The 21,296-nt window shown below is 54.4% G+C and overlaps 7 protein-coding genes across 7 annotated transcripts; 5 read left to right on the top strand and 2 right to left on the bottom strand.

Annotated features, from left to right (window-relative positions):
- Nucleotides 1–690: 690 nt before the first annotated feature.
- On the top strand, nucleotides 691–2,799 carry E0L32_011026 (uncharacterized protein; the record flags this gene model as incomplete). Its single annotated transcript, XM_031133710.1, has 3 exons — nucleotides 691–1,080; nucleotides 1,142–1,813; nucleotides 1,873–2,799. The coding sequence occupies 3 exons, from the start codon at nucleotides 691–693 to the stop codon at nucleotides 2,797–2,799; spliced, it is 1,989 nt and encodes a 662-aa protein (XP_030988749.1).
- An 867-nt stretch (nucleotides 2,800–3,666) lies between these two features.
- On the top strand, nucleotides 3,667–5,927 carry E0L32_011025 (uncharacterized protein; the record flags this gene model as incomplete). The annotated part of the gene is made up of 3 exons (XM_031133709.1): nucleotides 3,667–3,687; nucleotides 3,748–5,457; nucleotides 5,508–5,927. The coding sequence occupies 3 exons, from the start codon at nucleotides 3,667–3,669 to the stop codon at nucleotides 5,925–5,927; spliced, it is 2,151 nt and encodes a 716-aa protein (XP_030988748.1).
- A 3,597-nt stretch (nucleotides 5,928–9,524) lies between these two features.
- On the top strand, nucleotides 9,525–11,158 carry E0L32_011024 (uncharacterized protein; the record flags this gene model as incomplete). The annotated part of the gene is made up of 2 exons (XM_031133708.1): nucleotides 9,525–10,569; nucleotides 10,743–11,158. The coding sequence occupies 2 exons, from the start codon at nucleotides 9,525–9,527 to the stop codon at nucleotides 11,156–11,158; spliced, it is 1,461 nt and encodes a 486-aa protein (XP_030988747.1).
- Nucleotides 11,159–13,380: 2,222 nt separating this feature from the next.
- E0L32_011023 (uncharacterized protein) lies at nucleotides 13,381–15,409 on the top strand (the record flags this gene model as incomplete). The annotated part of the gene is made up of 4 exons (XM_031133707.1): nucleotides 13,381–13,638; nucleotides 13,748–14,871; nucleotides 14,930–15,180; nucleotides 15,246–15,409. 4 exons carry the CDS (start codon nucleotides 13,381–13,383, stop codon nucleotides 15,407–15,409), a joined length of 1,797 nt encoding a protein of 598 aa, XP_030988746.1.
- A 477-nt stretch (nucleotides 15,410–15,886) lies between these two features.
- Nucleotides 15,887–16,660, top strand: E0L32_011022 (uncharacterized protein; the record flags this gene model as incomplete). Its single annotated transcript, XM_031133705.1, has 3 exons — nucleotides 15,887–16,077; nucleotides 16,149–16,455; nucleotides 16,523–16,660. The coding sequence occupies 3 exons, from the start codon at nucleotides 15,887–15,889 to the stop codon at nucleotides 16,658–16,660; spliced, it is 636 nt and encodes a 211-aa protein (XP_030988745.1).
- A 150-nt stretch (nucleotides 16,661–16,810) lies between these two features.
- E0L32_011021 (uncharacterized protein) lies at nucleotides 16,811–18,211 on the bottom strand (the record flags this gene model as incomplete). The annotated part of the gene is made up of 3 exons (XM_031133704.1): nucleotides 16,811–17,324; nucleotides 17,378–17,661; nucleotides 17,720–18,211. The coding sequence occupies 3 exons, from the start codon at nucleotides 18,209–18,211 to the stop codon at nucleotides 16,811–16,813; spliced, it is 1,290 nt and encodes a 429-aa protein (XP_030988744.1).
- A 461-nt stretch (nucleotides 18,212–18,672) lies between these two features.
- Nucleotides 18,673–20,911, bottom strand: E0L32_011020 (uncharacterized protein; the record flags this gene model as incomplete). Its single annotated transcript, XM_031133703.1, has 5 exons — nucleotides 18,673–19,364; nucleotides 19,425–19,669; nucleotides 19,726–19,817; nucleotides 19,894–20,398; nucleotides 20,469–20,911. 5 exons carry the CDS (start codon nucleotides 20,909–20,911, stop codon nucleotides 18,673–18,675), a joined length of 1,977 nt encoding a protein of 658 aa, XP_030988743.1.
- Between the last annotated feature and the right edge of the window lie 385 nt (nucleotides 20,912–21,296).

Below are 21,296 nucleotides of genomic sequence, written 5' to 3'. Positions count from 1 at the left end.
TGGGTCATTCCAACTCAGGACGCTCTCGAGGCCGGATCTCAACAAAGTGGAAAAGTCTTTCTGCAAATTGCTTTTTAGCAGACAGGGAATGGCCATGAGTTTTTGGAAACCCCCTTTTCCCGACACCGGAAACCGTAACCGTGCATTTCTAGGTCCGGTCCGTTGATCCCGGTCTCCCGCACGGCGCAGCGAGGGCCGGGGGGTCACGCGCTCAGCCGCAGTCCCATGAACCTGGACGCCAAAAAGCAAATATACATATTGAAATCTGCAATACCTCCTGATCGTCGTCCAAAAGAAGCTGCCCAATCTCAGTCACTGTATGGGAGGTACCTGGCACCGGGTTGCTGGGAACGAGTTTCCCCTTTAACTCCGCGGCTTGCTGCAGATGATGACCAGCTGTGACTTGTCCCAGAGCACAGTCCGAGAGCATGCCGATGCCCTAGCCCTGACCCGGGGTTTTATTTCTGCAGCTCTGGATAATTTTGTGTAGCTAAAAACGTGAATGTGAAATCCCCATGTCCCGATGTCTCTGCGTCAGGGCCCCGTCTTACTTCGCGTGCAAAGAGCATGTGCTGTTGGAGGGTGGCGTCTTTTCTTTCAATATTGGCTCCTCGTGAGGAGTATCCAATCGAGCCCTTGATCCCAAGCTGACAAGCTCCTCTTGCATTCATGACCAAAAGGGCGTAAGGCATGTCCTCATTAATCAAGGCATCTCCTTCGCCCGAGGCAGGCACATACTCGTCGACTCTGGCTCTTCCCAGCGGGACACGCAAGAGCGTTAGTAGTGGTGGCCAAAGGAATGCCTGGCTGGAGCAGCAGCTACGAGAGCCATCCCTCAGAGCGCAGAGCGGCCTGTCTCGCGATACGCCTCAGGCTATTCGTCGAGAGATACAGCGCCGGAGAGCACGTGGGAGATGGCCAGAACTAGACGGCGCTGGCCCACGGAAGAGCATGTCGCCCACGGAATTACTACATGTCAAGGGCGAGAGCATCACAGGGTCTCATATTGAGGCATGCCATTCAACCGGATCCAAGAAGCGACCGCGACGTGAGTCGAGTGGGGACCAAAAGAAAAGACGTGTAAGTGTTGTGTCCAGGAGGGGAGGACTTTTACCTTACTGACAAGGACACACACACCCAGACTCTCGATATCAGATCACTCGCGAAGCCCCTTGCGGCCGTCACCAACACGGTCGGAACAGCTCCCTGCCCATCGTCCTCTCGCCCTCCTCGTGAAGGTGAAGGACGTTCATTCCCGCTCCCAAACACCTCGGTGAAGAAGAACACTGGTCCCCAGCAGTATCAGACCCCGGCTTCACAGTCTACTTCATCAGTGCGGGACATCTATGCCGTGCCCATATCTCCAGCAAGACCGGCTTCCAGACCGTTGGCGGCCATCGCACCGTCCTCGCGCAGACTGAACGCAAAGACGCAGGCGTCGAGGGCGATTGAGCGGCTGCAGAAGCAGAGCAAGCCCCGTGGGTTTCCGGCTTCCTCGTCCTGGAGTCAGACCTCCTCCCCGCTGGCGGTCACTAGGTCTCCTCCTCTTCGTGGACTTCGCGATCGATCCGTCGCGATTCCATCAATTGAGAAGAGCCCCTCGGTCAGTCCGGTCAAGATGCCGCCGGTTGGCCTGGGAAGGGATATCTGCTCTGACCGAGCAAAGTCAAGGCAGCCTCCGTCTGCAAAAGAAAAGCACACGATCGCGCTTGACACCCCTTCTCGGTCGAAGAGCGGAGTTGCGCCGTCCGAGAAGGCCACATGCAATCAGCTCCCCGCTCCAGAGTCCACCCAGGCATCTAGCCGTGGTGATGTGAGTATTGAACAGCATTCAAATGCATGGGAACCTGACTGACATCTTCCTCGATCTAGTTCCAAGGACGCATGGCCTCCAGGACTCTTGAGAATGCACGTGCCGCTACCGAAGCTACCACCATAAGCTCTGAGACCAGCATCGATCAGCGACTTACACCCGAGCAGCATTTAGTGTTGATCAAGTACTGCATGGAAAAGGAGGACCAGTTTCTTGCCTTGGCGCAGCATCCTGGAAGCCTAGATGAGCCCTTTTGGATGGCCGTCAGCGACACATTTCACAGAAGCTACCCAGAGCTTCACTTCAGTTGGCAGCGGGCAAGCCAGGAGGTGGGTGATCTCGTTCTGGACCGTCGACTTCGCGGGGAGCTCCACCGACTCGGATCTCCGCCAGAGTCATCATCCATGAATTTGGAGCTCAGCCAGGCAGTTGATCGGTGGCACGAGCTCTGTCTCCGGAGGGAGACTCACCGGCAGGTCGCGAATTGCGGCCCCTCGTTCACCGTCTACATCTCGGACATGCTTGTTAGATTTGCAAAGTCCATCACGACGGATGTCTTGACGGCGTACCAGAGCTCTCCCGACCGACTATTGCGAGAGATGATGGAGATATGCGAGTTCACTATCAGCGGTGACCATGATATCGTCAGAGCTGCCTTGGAGAGACCAGACTTCTGCCGAACAGCTCGAGAGGTGAGATCACCTTCAGACTCGCGCTCGGTTACCACGTCAGCTTCTGCCTCGATACATTCGCCAGAAGTGGGTTCGCCGGAGGGCGATGGCTTTTTCTCTTCTGACTCCGATACTTCAGAAGACGAGGATGCTTCCTCCGACTATGCACCCAGCCGAGCAGTGTCCTTACGTCCGACCCCGAGGAATACGCGACGCCACCGAGATGTTTCGACACCAGATCTAGATCCGCAACTGGGGAGGAGGCTTTCTGAACTTGAACTCATATATTGCAGCCAGTATTTGAGCCCTGCATAGTTTGACTAGACCAAAATTGCAACTTGAAAGTAGTATTAGCTAGATGTAATAGAGAAAGGATTGTCCATGGCTCGCACTATCTTACGTCTCCAGATGAGTTCAGCCTAGAATAGCTGATAAGCCATTTTTGCGCTCAAAGTGAAAACATAGATTTATCAAAGGCGTATTTAGTAAGAGCATTTGTCTGAAATACATGCCAGGATATGCAAATGCGCTTAGATCACAATATTTGCAGGGAAGATAATGCGTCCGAGAATAGCCACATGGTGCATAACTTATTCCCAATTATGCATTCATCTTCTTGACTGTTCTCTTGTGCTGCCACAACCTTAGTTACAAGGTACCTCAATCCTCAAACAAGCAGCCTTCCTGCACGACGGACGGTCCAGGGGCAGAATAAGCAAAGTGCACCAGAAGCTTGCAAGGCGCATCCTAGTCGCCACGAAATGAACCACGACCCTGGAGCTGGAAGCCCGCAGCAGTATCAGCCACGAGGACAAGGATTGCAAGTCTCGAGAAAAAGGAAGGGAAATTTTATCAACGCGCCCAGGGCGGTGAAAAGACGCGTCTGATGCCAGAAGCGTGGCCTCGCAAATCTCTTCCCGGAGCCCATGAATTTCCTATCACATCCATCTTCCTCACAATTCATCCTCTCAATCCCTTTCAAATCCCTTTCTCTTCGTGCGATCGGTTCATCCGTTAATTCGGGTTCAAATTGTCATGGCCTCGCAGCGTCGTCGAAGATCCAGATCTAGTGAAGACATGCCTCGCCGAAGTTCTCGAAGTGCCCCTGATGGGAGCTACCCGGAGTCTCGAGGCAGGAAGAGAGCCGTTTCCAAAGGGCCCAGATCAGACAACAAATTCACTATGTCCAAGGCCACACCTCCAGTACGCTCTGATAGATTCACCCGGGAGTTTCTCAGTGCCGTGTCACTAATCCATTCATAGTGCTCGCAAGCTACGGGTAACGCCCAAGCCAGAATGTCCCGGAGCCTGCCTGGACAATCATCACCGCATCCGCGACGCCGGAATACTGAGACGAGGCATGCGAGGGGAGCATTGCAACAAGAGGATTCTGGGCCGGAGGGGCGACACAGTCAATCCTGCTCCCGATTGAAAGGTGACGGCCGTCACCAGACAACACGCCAAGGTCCTACGCCGGGAGGCTCGAGTTCGGAGAGGTTCTTCGGGCAGTCCGCTGAAAGTGATCCGCAAACTGTGCTGGACTCGTGCGAATCCGAGCCAATCGGTGATGGCGCGGACAACACTGATGGATGCTCGATCAAACGACTGAACAATATTCAGAGAGCAGCAATCTTGCGAATTCTCATTGAGCACGAAGCCGACTATGCCAAGGACTGCCTTCAACACGGGTTTTGCTCAAGGCAGTGCTCTTGCTTCTGGGGCCGGATGGCAAACCGCGTAACAGATCAGCTGGGCTGGGCCTTCCCTGCAGCCCTCCTGAAGCGGCGAATGACCGAGGTGCTGATACGTATGAGCCGGAAGCCTGGAGGCGACAATTTCACTCAAGATCTTCGGGAATCGGTTCATCGATGGGAGGCTATCATGGCAAGGCACGAGCAGCGCCTAGATTACCGTATGCCATCCGAAAAGGGTACTTCGGCATCCGGTCCGGCCACCTTCGACATGCAGTTATGGAGCAAATCTATTCGGAACGCTGTGGAAACGGATCTGGCCACGGTGAATGACCCCTTTCTTGACGATGACGAACGTGTCCGGAGTCTGTTGAGGCTGGTGGTGATTCAGAGACGAGCATCCCTCGATGCGGTCCCGCGAAACAATCCAGGCCTAGGGCGGACAATTCTAGAGCTTGCCGCCGCGCTGGGCTTGAGAGAAAGCAGAGTCCTGCGGACCAGTGTAGGAGACCTGGCGGATGGTGTCCTGAACAGCCGAGATGAGGACCAGGACACGGGCGACGGCGACCAGGAATCTCGCACGAATGCAGCGAACTCGGATTCGACGACACAATCTGAAGCAAACACACCGCATGGCGCGGCTGCGGATGATCACGAACCAGGGCTCGGCGAAGAGGATTCGGTTGGCCAACGCAAGCGAAAGAAAGACAAAAAGAAAAAGGCAAAGAAGCCCAAAAGGTCTTCTGGGAGGCGTGAATCTATCAACAATGAGGAACAAGAAGCATCCCCGGTGCTACACTCGGAGGAGACCACAGCGGCCGGAAGTATTCTGGAGGAGGAGGAGGAGGAGGCGCACGCACTTACACGGAAAGATGGCGCTGCTCCAACGGGATGCAACTCGGACGTGTTGGGAGTGTCGTCGCCGCCGTCGTTTGTACCGCTACCATCACCTCCGGCCGCCGAGGGTGGTAGTCTCTCGGAGCCGTCGACGAGTTGGAGCACCTCACCTAGCCCTGGCCAGGCCGGACGCTATCATTATGCGCGAAGCGTTGACCTTGGCCACAGCCCCGGCATGTTCGTGACGCCAACGCCTATCCCAACAGGCCCGCGGAGCATGTCACAAAAGCGGCGGTACAGTACAACTGTCTCACCCAACGAAAGAGCGTGGAAAAGGCAACGGACAGATGAACCGTACACGGCAAGGACTCCGGGGATGGGATCCCCTGCAACAACACAAGCCATGACCCCGCGCGGGACCAGCTCAGAGAGAAGCGGAGTAGAGGTAGCTAGGTTAGTAGCGTTAAGCCACCGGCGCACATCACGCTACACAAGACAGAGCACATGGGCAACGCCACCTGCATCGGCGGCATCTTCGCGTGCAGGCGGTTCCCAGTGGAGATGGCATTCTCAGCACGAGCGAGGCGGCCAGGGTGCGGGAAGACAGCGCTTGACGGGGAGGGGGACAGGATCAACGCGCCCATCACCACTGCCGTCATCGTCGCCGACGAGAAACACGCATCAGTCACCGGCGAGGCCGAGGCACGAGAGGGCGCAGACGATGCTCCCTGCGTCCTTGACAATGCGGCACCAAGTCATGGAGTTCAAGCATGCGACCGACGAGAAGATGCAGGAGCTGAAGCGGTCCAACGAGCGGCTAATGCAGTGCAACGAGCAGATCCTACGCCAGCTCCGAGACATGTCCAGGAGCGGTGGCAGAGATCAGACAGCTCATGGCGAGGATTCGGACCCTGAGCTTCCCGCCCTGTCGCGCATCGAAGTTGCTAAGCCGGGGAAAGGGATAGGCGGGCAGAGGACGCACCTGCGATGGTGATAAGAACATGGGAGCGAGGCTGGCACAAGGATATCAAGCCTGCTTCGTATACACGAGAAAAGGTGATGGTATCGGTGTTGGGCATGTGCAGATCAGGTCGCCTCGAGGCCGGGCATGTGAAAGTTTGCTAGATTGTATGTTGTATGGTAGGGTCGGAGAAGAGTGCCTGGTTTGCTAGAACAGTTCAAGAGAAGAAAAGAGAGACCTGCTTGACCGACCGTTCGCGATTGGTAGGATGATGTGCTCTGGTCTCGCTCTGGGCCGTGTTGGCTCACGATTTGATATGCCACCAGGCCCATCACTTGAACTGAACAACTGTCTGCAGGTGATCCAGCTTACAGCTGTAATCACTGTAATCCTGGAGCTTTGACAGCTGGAAGATAATACCTTCTTTGCACTGCACGTCAGTGGCTGGCGCTGAACGGAAAGAGGCACGCTGATTGAGATGGGAAGCCTCTGATTGGACGGCATGTGATCCTGGCTTCCCCGTCCAGCTCCATCTTTTTGATCTCCGTCCCTTCTCAAGTTTCAGAGACTAGGTACCAACTCCCTAGCCGTTTTGCCCTTTCCAGGTACCAAATGCTCTTCTTCGCCGAAGTCGTCCAATAAGCGGCAGGCTCGCCCTCTGTCCTTCCGCCCGCGCGCCCACACCTGCCAAGCCTTGTAGCGGGGACAGCTTGGAGAGGCAAGAGCAGGGGCCCCTTCCGCTTCAAACCTCAACAAAAAAAAAAACTCAGGAGCAGCCGAGCCCCAACAGAAACGCATGCGTCGGACCACATGTGTGCACATCCATTCACGTGCGAACCGAACGCGAGAAGGACTGGAATTGCCCATCCCAGCCTGCCAGCTCTTTTCTTTTACAAGTACATTGGCGCTCTCTTGGGCAGACGTACTTCCTCCGTACCTCCTCCCAGCATCAAATATCAAATGCAATGCTACCCCACAGCATTTTGCCATCCATGAATTCGGCACTGCCCGAACCCTCATTTCCACTCTAATCAGCTACCTACCAAGTCGCAAGCCATTCGATCACGACGATAGGTGTCCCCCTGTATGCACGTCTATTCAGTGGACAAGTGGTTGCCAGCTTAGCTGGAAGCAGCCAGACCACGCAGCGCCTGCCTGTGTTCGTAATTGATGCGCTGGTTCCGGTACAGAGTGGGAAGCAACCCTACCAGCCTACCTTTCCTCACAGCCGGAACGGTCATCGGAGGGCTTCCCCACAGCAGCAAAAGCAGCAACAGAACCAGGAGTTACCGGTAACAGGCTGTTGAGCCAAGTGCGGTACGGGTACCTGAGGAGGGGTACCTAACTCACCAAGGGTACCAAGACGCACAAGCGCGTGGGATCTTGCTTGGCCCACAGCTGATCCCTGCTCAGCCTTTACAAGTACGGAGTATTTATCAAAGATCTCCATCTCCAAGAGGCAAGCTTGGCGAGAGACACGGCAACAGATCTCTGCTGAGGGTAGTTAGTTATGCCATCCTTGGCGACAAGCGTACCAGAGCTATCAGTGAGGATTGGTCAATGCCGCGCACCAGCACCATCTGCAGCGCTCCCTGATTCGCAATGGCACATCAATGCCCACCACCAATGCACCATGATCGACACGCAGCTCTGGCTTGGACCAGCCTCTAGCCCGTTTTAGCGCCTGGAAGGGTCCAAGTAGCTTCTGGGCCAGGTCCCCGAAGCACCCCCTGTCCTGCCACATGTTTGTCCTGTCAGGGAAAACGGGAGCCGCCTTTAGCCCATCCGCCGTTCACTACCCAACTTTTTTTTCTTTTTTTTTTGCTCCGTGAATAAAGAAATTTCCGTCTCACATGTGAAATAGTCCAAGCCCTGGCCGTATTTGCAGCACCCTTGAATCGCGGATGGTCTAGTCCCTCTTTTCAGGAGTGAGAGGACAAGCCCTTTCCACGGGCCTGCCGAACTGTCCCTTGTTTGTACGTCCCGTACAAGTACAACTAGACACGGGAGTATGAGATCTTCCAAGACTTCTTGAAGGTCCTGGGGACAGTGTGGGCATCGCTGTGGATGATCTCCAAGTCCACTACCGATGGTTCCATGTGGTACCACCAACTCCTGGTCGGGCGGAGAAGGAAAGCAGCACACCGCCTGGCCTACCTACCTTAGGTACCGCCGTCCACGGAAGTAGGTACCTTACCTACTGGCCATGGTGGTTAAGGTAGTACACCAAGGGTAATTTACAGGTGCACCAGGCTCAGAATACGGGGTAAACTTTGGCCATGATAGGTGAGACGTACGCCCTGGCTGGATCTGGACAGCTGAGCCGGTTGCTTTGGGGAGAACAAGCAGTAACTACCTACAAGTACTCGGTACACCATGACCAATGGCCCCGAACAAGAGCGGGCTTTCTGTGAGTGCAACTAGGAATCATCAGACACCGAGTCCTAGACCGGGGAGACGAGGACAAATCCCGGATGATCACCGGCGACTGGAGGCAAATTTGCCATGGCGCGAAGCTCGAGGTGAGCGAGCGATGGCAATGCCAGCAGCAGACCATATATCGAACGACCCTTCTGAAGCAGTCGCCCGACTTTTAGGCGTTGAGCTCGTCGGGGCGGTCAGTGGAGCGGCGAGATACCTGGGCCGGACAGCAGGCTTGGCGGGGCAGCCCAGGTACCTGCCTTGCCTCTGACCGTCTCGATCCAACCCCTGGTGGCGCCGGCCCCCGGCTGTAACTCGTTTTCCACCCCAACGAAAAAAATCAGGGGACCGAGAGAGGGATGAAAGGAGGAGAGGAGAGCCGCGGGCATTGCACTGGGCAGGTAGGTTGGAGGGTACATACCGTGCCGACCTGGGTGGTATTGCCTGGCATCGGACCTGCCTGGCCATGACATTCATGGATCCATTGATGGCATTTCTTTTGCGGTACCTCCAAAAAAGAACATGCAAGAAAAAATCCCACAGCACAACGCCGACCCAGACCAACTGGAGTAACTACTTGTAGTCGTTACTCCTGCAGTGATCTTTGATGCCCACACACTCTCGGAAGATTAGACGGCAAGACTAACACCCTCTTTCACACAAAGCACACGCACGGAGAGAGAGGAGACAGACCTACCACCTACTTACATTACCTACTTTACATACCTACCGTACCTTAGTCCTTACCTGGCACCTCTCCCGCCCGTTTTCATCCTGACACAGTCCACCATTCTTCTGCGTGTGTCTCCACACAGCTCTCGCCTCTCTCTTTCTCTTTCCGTTTTTATAGCTCCGTCTGCCCTGCCAGCCTCTGCCCTCCTTCTCGTCTGAAATCTCCCTTCCCCCTCCAGCTCGACCAGCGACTTGCAGCACTCCGGCAGTATTGAAAGCCGTCCTCGTCCTCATTCACCCTTCTTCTTCTCAATTCCCTTGGAGAACATTCCCAGGACCACAGCTGAGCTCGGTTCGGAAGAAGGCGACTGATCCAGTTCGGTCCCAGTCTCTCGCCTCGTCTCAACAAGAACAACACCAATAGAAGAAGGCACCATATTCACAACCTGTTGCCCAGAATGCCTGCCGCAACCACCGCCAGCGGCGTCGCCCAGGCCAAAAACCCGGCCCTGCGACGCACCATGACTTCCAACACGACCGAGTCGGACATCTCGTCGCCCTCTACCGCCGTCCACTCCCCCGTCGACTCGCCCAGGCATTCGGCATCCAGCACCTCGCTGTCCTCGCTGTCGTCCATGGACGCCCTGCCCGCCAAGGAGACGTACGGCAAGCTGATCGACACCTACGGCAACGTGTTCGAGGTCCCCGACTACACAATCAAGGACATCCGCGATGCCATCCCCAAGCACTGCTTCGAGCGCTCCGCCGTTCGCAGTCTGGCCTATGTCGCCCGCGACCTCTTGTACCTCGGCACCACCTTCTACATCTTCCACACCTATGTGCGACCCGAGTACATCCCCTCGACCCCTCTCCGCGCCGGTCTCTGGGCCCTCTACACCGTCCTCCAGGGTCTCTTCGGCACCGGTGCCTGGGTCCTCGCCCACGAGTGCGGCCACGGCGCCTTCTCCCCCTCCACCAAGCTCAACAACTTTGTCGGCTGGGTTTTGCACTCGGCTCTGCTCGTCCCCTACTTCAGCTGGCAGATCTCTCACAGCAAGCACCACAAGGCCACCGGCAACATGGAGAGGGACATGGTCTTCGTTCCCCGCACCCGCGAGCAACACGCCACTCGCATCGGCAAGCTCGCCCACGAGCTCGCTGAGCTGACCGAGGAGACCCCCATCTACACCCTCATCCACCTGGTCGGCCAGCAGCTCATCGGCTGGCAGAACTACATCATGACCAATGTCACCGGCCACAACTACCACGAGAGGCAGCGCGAGGGCCGTGGCAAGGGCAAGAAGAACGGCTTCGGCGGTGGCGTCAACCACTTTGACCCTCGCAGCCCCCTGTACGAGGAGAAGGACGCCAAGCTGATCGTCCTGAGCGACATTGGCATTGCCCTGACCATCTCTGGCCTCGTCTACCTCGGCCGCAACTTTGGATGGACCAACCTGCTCGTCTGGTACTTCATCCCCTATCTCTGGGTTCACCACTGGCTCGGTAAGTGCCATCTCTTTCGTTGCTTGTATATACTTCCGTCGCCTGGGAGTCGTGTATCGGCGGGAATGGGCTGGAGTCATTTCTGTGCAGTGTCGGGTCCGTTGGATCGGGAGAGCGCCTCTGTAGCACGACTGGGTCAGAAGAGCGGTTGCTAATATGGTTTCCTGTTGCAGTTGCTATTACCTTCCTCCAGCACACCGACCCCTCGCTGCCTCACTACACCGCCGACGAGTGGAACTTTGTCCGCGGCGCCGCTGCCACCATTGACCGCGAGTTTGGCTTCATCGGACGCCACATCTTCCACGGCATCATCGAGACGCACGTCCTGCACCACTATGTCAGCAGCATCCCCTTCTACAACGCCGACGAGGCCTCGGAGGCCATCAAGCCCGTCATGGGCAAGCACTACCGCTCCGATGTCAAGGAGGGCCCCATCGGCTTCATCAAGTCGATGTGGAAGGCGGCCCGCATGTGCCAGTGGGTCGAGCCCAGCGCCGAGGCCGAGGGCAAGGGCAAGGGTGTCCTGTTCTTCCGCAACCACAACGGTCTGGGCCAGCCGCCCGCCCGCATCCCCGCTCCCAAGGCTTGAGATGCTCTCGTTTTTGATGGTGTGCCGAGGGAATAGTCTAGCGTTCTTATGAGTGTTGTGTCGCTTGCGTGTAAAGCTGGTCAGGCTGTCGTCTTGCCATAGTCGCGGTGAGGCATAGCGTTGGGGCTATGTTGGAAGAGTTTGGTCTTGTTGTTGCTGAAGGCCGTCGGGTTTGATCCTATTGTCGACTGTGAGGTCGAGTTGCCTTGTAGTGAGCGGGGCGGACAACGAAAGCTGGCGCTCCATGACGAAAAAAGAGGGCGAGTTCTAGACTTTTTAGATATGATATAGAGAATTTTATGACTTCAAAGATGAACCAAGGGCGGAACACGTTGTGCTGCGCGTCGACGAATATACTGAACTCTCTGGATACTTTGGTCTCTTCGAGGGCGAAGAACGAGAGAGGTCGAGATGTTGTGTGGTAAAACAGGATGGCGACGCGAAAGCAGGTTTGAAGAGATGCGGGGAAGTGTTCGCATTTTCTAGAACAAGGTCGCAATCCTTCCCGCCGCATCCGGGGGATCCAGTCCGTTCAGTGAGGGGAGGTGTGGATGAAGGTTGATCTGATGCAAGGATTGCTTGGACGGCCCGGACCTGCTGACAAGCGAAGGGGCCAATTAGGTTTGGGGCATTGTCAGTTTGCGGTGCGAGACGAGCCCTCGACCGAGATGGATGGGTGTGTGCGTGTGTGTGTCTGGGATGGAACCACGTTTCGCATCACGTCTTCTTTTGTGAGGTCATAGTTCAAAATCATGATTTTCTTGCTGTCCTTCCGTCCATCCGCAGCACGCGGCACCTGGCGCGCAGTTGGTACCTGGAAGCTGAAACACTCGGTCATGAAATTGAAAATAGGGTTTGCTGCGTGACGGGTGGGCGAGTGGGTTCACATTGTTACGAGCCGAGTTGGTATTTGCAAAGCTTCAAAGCTAAAGAGATCAATAAATAAGACCGAGTGGATGTTCTTGCTGTAAATACGGCGAGCGAATCTTCTCTGCCCATCACTGTTGAATGCCTGGGTGTGTTGTCGCTGGGGTCACTCACGTATTTTCAACCCAAATCATGTTGTGCCAGGCAGATCAAAATCGCATCAACACAGCTCTTCTGTAAGGCACTTCTTCACTTCTCCCACATTGCATCCGTGCCTGGGAGTCGGAGCCTGCTCCTGCGACAAGAAGTTTCGAGCAGGCCAGGATGCTTCTCCGCGGTGATAAAGAGCACCGAGGTTTGCCTTCGCAGCAGCTTGGCAAGTAGTTAACTACCGTTCGATGCTCTCAGGTCTGGCCCAGTTGATTAATCAGCTCTAGGGTCAACTTCCTTGAGGAAGTCGGCCTCGCAAGTCAGTATGGCCAGAGTGTCTTGCTTTATTTCTCGTCCACAAAGCCATCCCAGCTTGTCATATGACTGAAATACCATCGGGGAGCTCTCAACCGGCCCAGTAGTTGGCCAGCCTTCCAACCCCGCCGCGGAGGAATCCAGCCTTTGACTGGTCTTCAGTGCTCCACTACTCCGCTAAAGCCGGCCCTGGCCGTAGCGAGACCGAAACCCGGGAGCACAACTCTACGGAGAGACCCATTCAAGATGACTACCGGAGATCTTGTCGGCCGAGATGCAGTGACGACAATCAACCTGCTGTCATTCGAGCTGCTTTTTAAGTCATTTCTCTCTCTTTAGCGACGAGCCGGTAGCTCTGCCATACCAACCAAGTTTCTGCGAAGGAGGCGATGTGCCGGCAGATCAGCACCTAAGCCAAGTCAGCTCTCAAGCAGGAAGAATAAGCTCAGCCTCCCTGATAGCCAGTGGCCACTACAAGGAACGTTAGCTATCGCGCATCGCGGGCTATGCCAGCAGGGAAGCAGGCCTGGTCGTGAGATTTTAGCTCGGTGCTGGTCCGCATCAGCCTGGTTGGGCATTGCGATCATCCCCCGGATGCCCAATTGAAGGAAATACCGGTATCCCAGGCCATTTCGGTACTAAGATTAGAAGCGACTCGCGCATTAGCGTTGCAGGCCGTTGAACTGCCAGGACAACTCGTACAAGTCGAGGCCTGTCATGACGACATATTAGACTTTAGTCAGACCCCGACAGCCCCGTCTGCAGGGTCGTTCAATTGAACGGGCAGAACCTACATATGTATGGATGCTTGGCCGGCGGCGCTTTCGGTCCCAGATTTCCATCTTGCTTGGCACCTTTAGCCTTTGGGTGACAGCCGAGAGCATTCCATGATGAGGGCCTTCAGCGTTATTTCTGCTCTTTATGGGTGCATGCTTGGTGTTGCGAAGGGCGAGTTGGTTACCCACGACGAAACCTTCGTGCCCGACCATGTACTGCGAGTCACGAAGCAGAACATCTCAGTGGCCTGTGAGCACCGCATGTCCGTGGTCATCAACGGCACGTCTCCCGGTCCGACGCTGCGCCTCAAGCCCGGAAAGTCGACATGGATCCGGGTGTACAATGACATGAGCGATAGCAACCTGACAATGGTGCGCCAAAACCGATATTGTTGATGATATTGTTGATGATATTGTTGATGATATTGTTGATGATATTGTTGATGACACAGTCGAGTTGACTAACACACATCCCATCCAGCACTGGCACGGCCTTGCGCAGAGGTTTGCCCACTTCTCCGACGGCAGCCCGCAGGCTTCGCAGTGGCCCATCAAGGCCAAGCACTTCTTTGACTACGAGGTGGAGACGGAGCTGGACGATGCCGGCACCTATTTCTATCACTCGCACATCGGCATGCAAGCCCTTACGGCTTCCGGCGCACTGATTGTCGACGACTGCGCGAAGCCGCCCTACGACTACGACGAGGAGCGCATCCTGTTCTGGAACGACTACTTCAACAAGACGGACGAGGTTCTCGAGGCCGGTCTGGTGGGTGTCCCGTTTGTCTTTGGAGGGGAGACCAATGCTGTCCTTCTCAACGGGAAGGGGATTGGCATTGGGCACACTGCCAACGAAACGGACAAAGGCGCCTGCGAGCCGCCGGTGATCGACGTGCAGCCAGGAAAGACGTATCGCTTCCGCTTCATCGGTTCCACGAGTCTGTCACATACGAGCATCGGTTTCGAAGGCCACAGCAACCTGAGTGTCATCCAGGTCGATGGAGGGCAGTGGACACGGCCAGCATCATTCGACAGAATCCAGCTTGGATCCGGCCAGAGGTATGACGTTCTGTTCAAGACCAAGACCAAGGAGGAGCTCAAAGCGGAGGGCAAGTCGTCCTACTTTATTCAGTTCGAGACAAAAGACAGGCCGTCTTCGTATCGCGGATACGGTATACTGCGGTACGAAAAGTGCGCCCGCCTGCCGAGCTTGCCCACCGAGCCGGTCTTGCGTCTGCCCAACGCCACCTATGACTGGGGAGAGTACACGCTCCAGCCTCTGCATCCTGATCCCAACTTCCCCTCCCTTGCGGAGGTCACTCGCCGTGTTATTCTTGACGCCCGCCAAATGATCAGCAACGAGACTAAGCAGTGGATCTGGAAGATGGCGAACCTCTCGTATACAGACAACGTGACCCATGTGCCACTCCTCGTTGACATATATCAGAGAGGCGATGCGGCAGTCCCAGACTACGACGCTGCTATGCAGAATCACGGCTGGGATCCCAAGACCAAAGCCTTTCCCGCCAAGGTGGGCGAAGTGCTGGAGATTGTGTTTCAGAACACCGGCTCTCTTGCCAACAGCGGAGGTGGTGTCGATGTACAGTGAGTTGCTCGTTTGTGTTTCTAGAGTCGCCGCCTTGCTAACACTCTTTGTCTCCAGCCCGTTTCACGCTCACGGGCAGCATTTCTACGATATCGGCAGTGGGAACGGGACCTACAACGCGACGGAGAACGAGGTCAAGATTGTGAAGGCTGGATACCACCCCGTCCAGAGAGACACGTCCATGCTGTACAGATACATCACAACGACGAAAGCCGGTCTCGATGCGGGCTGGCGGGCGTGGAGAATCCGGGTCGACCAGCCGGGGGTGTGGCTCATCCACTGCCACACCCTGCAGCACATGATGATGGGTAGGTCAAATATCTCTCCGTGATCCTTCATCTCCAGAATCTGAATTGACGTTGTGGGAATGCAGGTATGCAAACTGTTTGGGTCATCGGAAACGCGACCGAGATACAGAAGATTCCGTTGGAAGAGAGTCAGGGCTATTTCTACTACGGTGGTGACGTGTACGGCAACGAGACCTTTAATCCACACTGCTCACACCAGTTTGGCAACACAGACTCTTGTCCTAAGTAATAGACTCTTTTAGACTGGTATAAATCTTAATCTACACATCACATGGACACGGGGAACCCGTGTGCAAAAGATGGCAGCCTAACTATCTTTAATCGATATCCTTGGCATTTTTCTTCAATGCCTCTCAAGTTCGTCAGCTTCTCCCTCTCCTGGACGGAATAGGACCCTATCGAACGCGTTTTCATTCAGGGCTAGCCTTGTTGGGTGTCGTGTTGCACAGCCGCAAACGCGGCGCCGGGACTGCCGCCTACGGAGGAGCTCCGGCAGTGGTGGGTCAACTGTCCCAAAGCGGAAGTTATTGAACGCACTCCAAGGATGTGGCTCGACAACATCGAAGCAGGCACTCCGAGCACAAATGCTATATAAAGAGGCTACAATGTCTCAACATCTTGTATCAACTGACAGAGACATCTTCATCTATCCATTTCAAATCAACCAGTTCATCTCAACCGAACTTTGCTACGCCCCGCCTTTACAATGCATTCTTACAACCTCCTCCTCACTGCTCTCGCTGCGACCGCACTTGGAGCGGCAACTCCTTGCCGATCACCACCCTCTGGATGTCCTCCATTCCCAGATTCGATGACCGTATTTTCTGCCGGCTTCCAAGAGCCGCAGCCACCACTTGTCAAGGCAGAGTACCAAGCTCACTTTGTGCAGCACAAGTGGTATCTACCCTTTCACCCCATCCCTGAAGGCACCATTAAAGGTTCAATATCTTGACTAACATATGTGTTAGGAATGCGAATCTGTCCCATATCACGGCGGGCTACATCTACAACTCTCCGTCCCAGGGCTTTGTGCAAGCAGACGAAGCCTACGAGGGACAGCTTGCATCGTCATACTTTGACTATTCCAACGTCACCGACTCGGGCTTGGTGGACAACACGCTGACGGCCTACGACCACAACTCGACTGAGCCGATCGTCTGGAGGGGATATGTCAACTCGAACTACCCGATTTTCAAGGAGGACATCCTGATCGAAGCCGGAGCGGTGTATGAAGGACTAGTGCAGCGAGACTTCATCCCCTCGCCAGTTGCCGCTGTAAGCCCCCGTGCACTCCCATTCCACGACTTTGCATAGGTATTTGAGTTGACGTCTGCCACTCCAGTGGAGCATCATGTATCAGGGTGCGATCCCAGTGACGGTCTTCGTGGATGAATGTGGGGTTGTTGTTGGATATGATTACTTTGCGCCCGGCTTGCGCACCCGAGTTATCATGGAGTTCTTTAACATCCAGGCCAAGTAGGGTGCTCAGAACTGGACATAAACTGATCGTTTGGACACTCTGGCTATATGAACCACGCGCGGCTTGCCACACTTTAGACTCATTCTTTCTCTTCTCTTGTCACCTATAGACTAGATCTTGTTTTCTTGAATTTAGACTCTGATTTAGACTTTATATCTCGCTGTTTGCTACACGCTGCTGATATTCCCATAGCTCCCTCAGATCCACCTTGATTCTCTCTGCGACTACGAATCCTTTTTGTGATATTCTATCGAGCAACCTCACTACCTCATCTCGTTGTGAAGACTTCGCGGCGTTGGCACCCGCCATTCGAAGAGGAAACAGTAACAATACCCCCGGTAGGTTCGAGTGTTCGAGGATTTGACTGGACAGAGCTACCACGGCATTGACGCGAATCTCGATCTGAGCCGAGGTCATTGAGGGGATGTCTAGGTCTTCCCAACATGTGTAGTAGGTATAATTCATGCACAGAAACAACTGGAGTGCGTGGTAATTCACTATAGCAAGTTTGCAGTATGGTTCTGAGTAATCGACGAGAGGTGTGGTCTGGTCGCGCCAGCTTTGGAGTTTGTGCTGAAAACATTGGCCTTCCTCAGCCAGTACGTGTATCTCCGGACGCTGAGGTCGTAGTGTCTCTGGGATAGACTCGACGCGGTCGAAGAAGCTGCTCAGGGGTGAGCTGTGTTTTGGCTGGATTGGACAGGCGATGAGACTTACGTCTTGCTAAAGGAAGACATCTCAACCACAAGGTCGAAGATCCAGTCCACTGGGCTGGGTAGAATTGCAGTAGGATGGCGCCGACATCTGATCCATGTATCCTGTGACAGGAATGTTGACTCGCCGTATAGAATGGCACGGTGCGCCTCAAGTGGCCTGAATGCCGCAAAGAGTGTCTTGACGAGCTGACCAGACGGGGCTGTGATCCCAGAAGCTTGGATGATCCTAGCCGTACCGTACAGCATGTGTCTGGCCCATCGGTCCCCAGACATTTCAGTCATGAGCTGAATCGGTAATTAGTGATGCGAGTCCAAACAGTACGTGGTGCGGGCAAGACCTTACCTCGAACATTCCGAGAAGCAACGTACACCATAAGACGCCTTCGCAATGTAATGCGTCTGGTGAATGCAGCAGCCCCTGGAGGGCCCTGGTCGAGGCTCCATAGGATGAGAAGGCGGCGATTTGAGGCGACTGCCGCCCATGAGAAGCCTTCACCGTCGCGTACCTGCTCGCTTCGAGGGCGCCAATCGCCATGGTCACCTGTCCAAGCGGCAGGCATGTTTGGATCAGTGGCAGAAGGTCGGCACCCAAGTTGTTGAAGTCTGCTGTAAACTGACAGCGCTTCAAAAAGAGGTCAAAGTAATCCAAGTAGAGGGTGTCTAAGTGCGTGTCGACCTGGACAGGAACCTTTGCCACAACTTGCAAGGCCTGCTCGTCGGGCGTAGAGATGATGAACTGCGCTTTGGCGGCTGGTATGACCTGAGGGAGGCATGTTTTCTTGGTTCGAATACAGTATTCGCAGGGAGAACCGCCTTGACACTTTCCGTCATCCATGTGAGCTCATGTGATATAATATCAAATATGGGAAGGGGCTGCTGCCTAAGATGCGCACACATACCTTGATACGCCTCTTGGCGCACGATTGACAGCGAGTAAATCTCTTGCGCTGATCCAGCGGGCCGATGATACGCTTAAGCTTCATCTGCGCGATGCAGTGATGCCATCTTGATTTTTTTTGGTATTGAAAAGACTCCTCACTTCTCCAAGCCGTCTGAAGACGGAAGACAGATGTTGTAGTGTACTGTTTCTAGATGTAACTAGATAAAGCTCAACGTTCCACGTAAGCGGCGGCACTAAGAGCTATGACCCTAACTCGATTCGGAAATAATTGAACGCGTTCGAATATTCCAAATAGGTACGCACTAATTATCATATGCGAAAGGCTTGTAGACAACATGCGGACGAAAGAGGGAGATACATGTCTCTGCATCTAGCAACACGTACTGATGCGATGATCATATCGTGGAGTCCTCATCCCATTCTTCGTCCGAGTCCTGATCCCAGTACTCGTCAGTGTCAAGATCCGAGTCTTGATCCGAATCCTGATCCGACTCGTCCCAAGACCCTGGCATGATAGAGCTCGACCCCCGCTCGACCAGGTCCCAGAAGTCTCCCACATACTCATCAGTTTCCTCATTCCAGCACAGTCTCCAGTCTTCCGCCTTCGGACCGTACAGTATTCCAACCAGCCTTATTTTGATGGTTGGCTTAAAATCCAAGTTCGACTCGTTACTGCGGTACGAACGCTTGGCGCGCCTTTTCTTATTTTTCAGGAAGGATGACTCGCACCTTCCATACTCTAGTAAATCGACGCCCGCCCTCGCAAGTACTGTCAGCCACTCAAGCATAGAGGTTTGTAAGCCTAAAAGTTGGGCTTCAACCCTGCCATACCAGTCGGGAGCCCAAAGTATGAACTGATTCACCAAAGCAAGAAATGGTGTCATGAATGACTTGTCGGCTTCATCTCGTTCAAGACTATGCAGGTCCTGTGAATGCCGTAAAATCTCGAGGACGAAGGCATCATTTGCAGCATGTTCGCCATCCTTTGGCCAGAAAGAAGACTCAGAGTACGCAAGCGCAACTGAATGGACCAAGGGGTACTGTGGAGCGTAACCCTGACAAACTTGTCGGGGATCCCGGCTCCAGTCTGGCTCGAGCAAATAGCGTAGGTACGCTATTGAGTACGGTACACTTCGTCGACATTTACCTATCCTCGACCATAATGTTGTCGATGCATGCTCGGGGCAAACAATCGGCTGTAGTCGTTTCAGGGCATAGGCGCTGGTGGTCGCTGGGCACTGACAGAGTGACGACTCCGCTTCGTGATCATCAGTGGAAATATCCAAGTGAGCAAGGAACATGTCCACGAAAGTGGCTGCACGGCCCGAGAGGGGCAACCCCGGTGGGCGGCGTTCAGCGTCGTAGAGAGTCGCCAACAAATCCACAGTTTGTCTGGGAGCAAATCGCAGTCAGCATCCGCAGTATACCAGCATTGAATGGAACCTTACGAATTCTTCACATCCCGTTCATACGCTACATCCCCGAGGTTGAGTTCCAAGAATAGTTTTAACACCTCAGTTCGTGTGCATACAGCAGCGTACTGGTATTTTAAACAGCAGCATGATTAGCATTCGCGATCTTCAACTAGAAATGGCGAAAAGCAAAGGACAACCAACATGCAACACAGTCCACCCATTTGGATCTCTGTCAAATGGTGATGCTTTCCCAGAAGTGAACAGTCTTTGGAGCTTTTCTACATCACCACGCATAGCAGCTAGGAAAGGAGCCGAAAGACTTCCTCGGATAGAATAGACGCGAAGGTGGCTTTTCCAGCCGGCCAGAGATCGATTCATCTCAACCTCACAAGCTCGCAAAGTACCTGCCAGCCACCATGGGGGCTGAAAAGCAGCAGAGCATCCCCCAGACATGAAGCCGAATTTAAGAGCTCCAAATAGTCCAGGTTCTGACCATTTGGTCAGCCGGCGTCTTTGACCATCGCCAAAGCGAGTCCTGGTTTGGGTGGCCAGCGGTTTGGTCTCGCTGACGGCTGGATCACTGATCTCTCTGTCTTTGCTTTCAACGAGCCTGCTCTCCGCAGCTTTGTAATTGTCAATACTCCATTCTTGGAGCGTCGCCATCACAACTTTCATCGTAATCTCGGGCTGTCGCTCCAACATTGTGCTGCCATACGGGTAATTAGCATCGCAAGCAATTCAGAGACTTGAGTAAGAGAGGGCTTCGAAGTACTTACGTAACGTGGCACTGCTGCGCAATCGTCAGCATCCTGATCACGCTGTCCAGGCTAGCCTCGGCCTGTTTCAGCTGTTCTTTCTTAAGAACCACTTTGACGCGCTCGAGGGTCCGCTTGTGACGCTGATTCTGGTTGATTTGTGCCGAAAGCTGCTCCACAAGATCTGAAAGCTTATCAAAGGCCTTGCGACAGTAAATGGCGCTCTGCTGCTCCGAAGAGGTATGGGAGGAGCCTTCCAACGTCTGGGAAATTTCGATTCGGTTTTCCAACTGACTAAGAGCCGGCTCGAGGCACTCGAGCTGCTCCATAAGATCCAGTATCGCCTCGGGAACATATTTGACCTGATCCCAGAGCTGCTTGAGCTTGAGAACCGTCGTCGTCGCCTTGCCAGCGATCTGAACCACGGCAATCCCGCTGGCGACGACGCCCAATACCTCTGCCATGATGAACACAGCTTAAAGAATGGGCGGTCCAATCTGCGGAGAAGGGGAAATGATCGGTTAGTATTCAGGAGGAAATATTTATGAAGACATGTTTGGTATGTAGAGAGGAGAAAATGATGTTTCAGCATCAGGCTCGAGCACGCTGAAAGCCCAACAGTGTGCCTGCATGTCAGATGCATGCGGCAGATACGGGTCGGTCAGCTCAGCCACCCTCTGTGAGAGGAATCCTTGGCACGGCAAGATTGATTGGCCCAAGGACAATCAGGCATGAAATCCAAGGATTGGCCAATTTTTAAGCTCTCGGAGGTCAATTGTGTGTTGACTGTTACGGTATCGATAAACTGACTGAGGGTATCTCCATAGCCATTGCTCTCTATGGGCCCGG

Source organism: Thyridium curvatum, assembly GCF_004353045.1.
Source record: "Thyridium curvatum strain D216 chromosome Unknown NODE_96_length_147924_cov_78.899118, whole genome shotgun sequence".
Classification (NCBI taxonomy): domain Eukaryota; kingdom Fungi; phylum Ascomycota; class Sordariomycetes; order Thyridiales; family Thyridiaceae; genus Thyridium; species Thyridium curvatum.
This window is presented reverse-complemented; position numbering and strand designations above follow the sequence as displayed.